Source organism: Sinocyclocheilus anshuiensis, unplaced genomic scaffold (assembly GCF_001515605.1).
Source record: "Sinocyclocheilus anshuiensis isolate Anshui unplaced genomic scaffold, SAMN03320099.WGS_v1.1 scaffold275, whole genome shotgun sequence".
Taxonomy (NCBI): Eukaryota; Metazoa; Chordata; class Actinopteri; order Cypriniformes; family Cyprinidae; genus Sinocyclocheilus; species Sinocyclocheilus anshuiensis.
Window position 1 is genome coordinate 13,690 of NW_015549569.1, and position 4,295 is coordinate 17,984.

At 40.1% G+C, this 4,295-nt stretch overlaps 1 protein-coding gene across 1 annotated transcript in view; it reads right to left on the reverse strand.

Annotated features, from left to right (window-relative positions):
- The window catches only part of LOC107657324 (olfactomedin-like protein 2A), a 23,307-nt gene that overhangs the window by 2,538 nt on the left and 16,474 nt on the right, over positions 1–4,295 (reverse strand). The window contains exons 3-6 of the mRNA XM_016445365.1: positions 3,288–3,395; positions 3,017–3,196; positions 2,665–2,932; positions 198–443 (exon numbers count right to left, since the gene is read on the reverse strand). Of these exons, the coding sequence (XP_016300851.1) occupies positions 198–443; positions 2,665–2,932; positions 3,017–3,196; positions 3,288–3,395 (802 nt within the window). The remainder of the gene's footprint in view (positions 1–197; positions 444–2,664; positions 2,933–3,016; positions 3,197–3,287; positions 3,396–4,295) is intronic.

The following is a 4,295-nucleotide window of genomic DNA, read 5'->3' on the forward strand; positions in this document are numbered from 1 at the left end:
TAATTTTGACCCATACAATGCATTTTTGGCTATTGCTACAAATATACCCGTGCTACTTAAGACTGGTTTTGGGGTCCAGGATCACATATTATGTAAACGAAAACTTTTATTTTGGATGCGATTAATCGTTTGACAGCATTAATCTATATATATATATATATATATATATATAAATAAAATAAATTCATAAATCATACCCGCTTTTTGCAAGTGTGTCTTTCCTCCACTGCCAGTTGGTTTCTCTGGCGCTGGTGTGGACAGGGTTGAATTCATGATGAGCACTTCTCTGGTGGTTGCTAGTGTGGTGCTTGTTGTTGTCACAGAAACAAGCGTAGTGGTTGTTATTGGCGGTACAGTCAACGTTATTTCAGACTCTTCCAAAACTAGCTCGGAGCCTCTTTTGTCCTCGGTTAGGTGGCCAGTGTGGGTTTTGGCAGAGTTTTCTGAAAAGAGCATAAGGAGAAAGCCAGGGAGGGTTTGAAAGGCAGATTACAACTCTTGGCCTGAAGTTTCACCCCGAGCATTTTAGATTCCTCACATCAAAAGAATTATTAATGAGATGTTGCACTCGAAGAAACTTCCTGCATTGTAACCCAGTCTCTGCCTGCAACGCTTGGATTCGACATTCCTTCACTGAGCCCATTTCATCTCATGCCATATACAACAGATCTCCGTAAGACAATGTCAGCGGAGAGACCCTAATCTGAGCCTCCTCTTCCTGCACTGTGGGAGCGTCTGGAACATTAAACATGTGGACATGAGCACAGGACATAACTACATCAGATATTCATACACACTCCATCACTGCTATCTGTCATTCAAGGACACACGGCCAGTACTGTAATAGTTTTGGACACCTCAGCAAACTTATGATTATTTTCTCTTCCCTGCATGTCACTGTTTTATATTTGGTTCTGGAAAGCAATGGGAATGATTTCATCCCAGAGGAAAGTTCTTGCTGATACTGTTGATGAAATAAGGAATACAGAGCAGCATTTCACTAAAATAACTCAAGTTATTGCCTCTCAGGAGATGCATTTATTACCTGAGAGGAACTTATGGATCCACTATACTGTAGATTTCAGGTACAGATTCATGAGAAAGGAAGGGAACCACCTTTTCCTAACCATGGGCTACTCTGGTGTTCACAATTAAGGATTTTAATGAGAAATAAAATATAAGAGGAAAGGGATTGTGGAGGAATTTTATGGAGGATATGTCAGAGATCCAGTCTCACTTACGAGAGGCTCGTGAAATATAAACTATAAAATGCTTCTCTTGACTTTCTGCTCTTGTACCTCCTGTAAGGTTTTATAGTCATAAGGCGCACTGGAACATTTTAAAGCCTGGGCTCACAAAAAACTACAGGTGCAAACAACCTGTCCTCAAAAACTTAATATAAATAGCATGGACTATGGTACAAAAAAAAAAAAAAACCGAATACAAATTTTAAACTATTTTTTGGAGAAAATGTGAGTGGTGATTTCCAAAAACTGCTGCTACAATAATACATGTTGCTAAACACTGGAATACACTACATTAATTTTTGCCCAGATTTTTGCACCGATTTACAGTCTAGACAAGTTGATGCTACTTGCTGAAAGTCAGAGCCAGTCTGCAGATTGGAGTTGACAGATTCCGTAGAAAATCGTGTAGTTTATGATGGTCATAGGTTACGATTTTTTTTTATCTTAAGATCCATTCCAGTCATTGGATTTCAAACATGTTTGATATTATGATTTCAATGTGAGTTTGTTGTGATCGGAACAACTTTACAGTCTGGTAGTGTGTGATTCTCAGTTGTGTAGTGTATGATGGCCAGTTTTTCCTCTGTGACTGTTTACAAAGTCGACAAGTGTATGATGTCTAGCATTTTAAAATCTGGTCAGGTTGGCGTCAATAGCCTCGTGGTTAGTGCACCGGAATATTGCGCAACTGTGCTTGCGACGATCCGAGTTCGATTCCCGTCTTGAGGTCCTTTGCTGATCCCGCTCCCCTCTCTCCACCCAATGCTTTCCTGTCTGTTCTCTACTGGTCTGTCCATTAAAGGCATAAAAAAGCCCATACATACAACTTTAAAAAAACCTGATCAGATTTTAAAAGTTGTGTAGTGTATTCCAGCCTTAAGGTATTTTGCTAAAGTGTTCTTGGTGGTTGCTTGGGTGTTACTAGGTGGTAGAAATGTGTTTTGGGTTGTTAATAAGACAATGCAAGGAGGTTGCTAGGGTGTTCTGGGGCCAGTTGCATTAACTTTTTGTAACTTAATTTACTATGTTAAGACAGTGTATGAAGTACGAGTCTAACCAACTAGCAGTTAGCCAAGGGTTAATCAGTCTTATGCTTTGGATTCAACTTGGACTAATAATCATACCATCATACACTACGTGATTTTCTATGTAATCTGTCAACTCAATCTATAGACTGGCTCTGATATTCAGCAACTAGTGTCAACTTCTCCAGAAAGTCAGTTGGAACAAAAAACTGGGCAAAAGTCATCTTAATGTGTTCTGAGTAGTTGCCTTAAGTCTCTATGATGTTCAAAAATATAGAAGTGTTTCACCCATTTTATCACCCACAGTAAACCCAATTGCTTTTGGCTCTACACTGAGGTGGTTTTCATTAAGCATTAATTGAACAAAGATGTAATGTGCACGGTCTCCATACCTCTCTCTCCTCTCCCTGCTGAATGTGACTCAGAGTCGTCTGTCTTGGACGCTTTGTAGTATGTGATCCCTCTGATGACTCCCGCCTGGTGCACTAAGGGCTTGGTTTTGCTGGTGGGGTCTGGCTTCGCAGGTTTTGATGCTTTGGCAGGAGCCTCTTTCTTGGGCTTGATGGGTTTCTCTTTAGGCTGTTTGGGTGGAGGTTTGACAGCTGGGGGTTTCTTGTTGGGTGGTTTTATGACCTCCTTGGACTTTTTACTCTCTGTGCCCTGGAATCATACAGATTTAAATTACAAGACTGATTTTGTGCATTTGTGTGTGTGTGCCATTGTGCTGGAGAAAGTGTGTTTTACCTGTGCTTTACTGTCAGAGGCGGCGTCCTTCTGTAACAGCTGAAGTCCCAGGCTGGAGATCTCTTTCTTGATGCTCACCATGATGTCAGAGTAGTTCTCGTAGCGCTTCAGCTGATTGGACAGATTTACTACGCTGTCCCTCACAAACTCATTCTCCCTGGTAAGGTTTGTCTTTATGGTCTATGAAGAGATCGTCAGAATAGTGTCATGCTTCTGTCAGCTGAAGCTTAATTGATGTTTCACATTCATATCTGATCAGTCAGATGGTTACCTCTTCTAGTGTGTTCATCTGAGCCACAACCTTGTTCATGTAGGCATGGACCTTCATCAGATCCATACTGTACAATGTTCCTTCCAGCAGATCCACCATGGAATGGAGCTGGACACAAACACAGAATAATAAAGAAAGATTCTTTGAGCCAATGTGATATTCAATATGAAAACACACTGCATTTATGCTTCAAGTAATATTAATTGGGATGGCTATTGGATATTGCACCTGAATTTAGCTTTGGATAAAAAGATTGGAGTGTTTTCTTGCCATCAGAGTGTATAGGATGAACACTAGATATTCTTTGATACTCTATCTTTAGCTGACGTGTGTGTGTTTCGGGTTAAGCTCTGTGGCCAGCATCTGCTGCATGCTGCTGATTACCACAGAAAATAAGTTTGACCTTTTTCGGTTTGGAAAAATAAACAAAAAAAATTGTGTCAGAGTGTTTTTTGTTCGTTTTTAGCTTTTGAGGGGCAAAATTATTTTCTGTTGTAATCGACATCATCTGTGGCATGCTTTCCATTAAGATAAAATCATTTTTATTCTCAGTAGAGAGGTTATCTTAAGTTTGCCAACTTTTGATAAACACTGTAGAAATTCAGGCCTGAACATCTTAAAAATGTCAAAGTAGGCCTGAACATCCAAAAAAATGTCAAAGTACAGTCTAAACATCTTTAAAAATGCCAAAGGGGTCATATGTCGTTGCTAAAAATAACATTATTTTGTGTATATGGTGTAATGAAATGTGTTTATGCGGTTTAAGGTTCAAAAACACATTATTTTCCACATAGTGTTCATTATTGTTTCTCCTCTATGCCCCGCCTTTCTGAAATGCGTCGATTTGTACAAACTAGCTCATCGTTCTGAAAAGCAAGGTGTGCTCTGATTGGCCAGCTATCCAGTGCGTTGTGATTGGCTGAATACCTCAAGCGTGTGACGGAAATGTTACGCCCCTTACCATATTGTGATGCCGTGTCCCGGCCGGAGCGACGAGACAAAACCAAT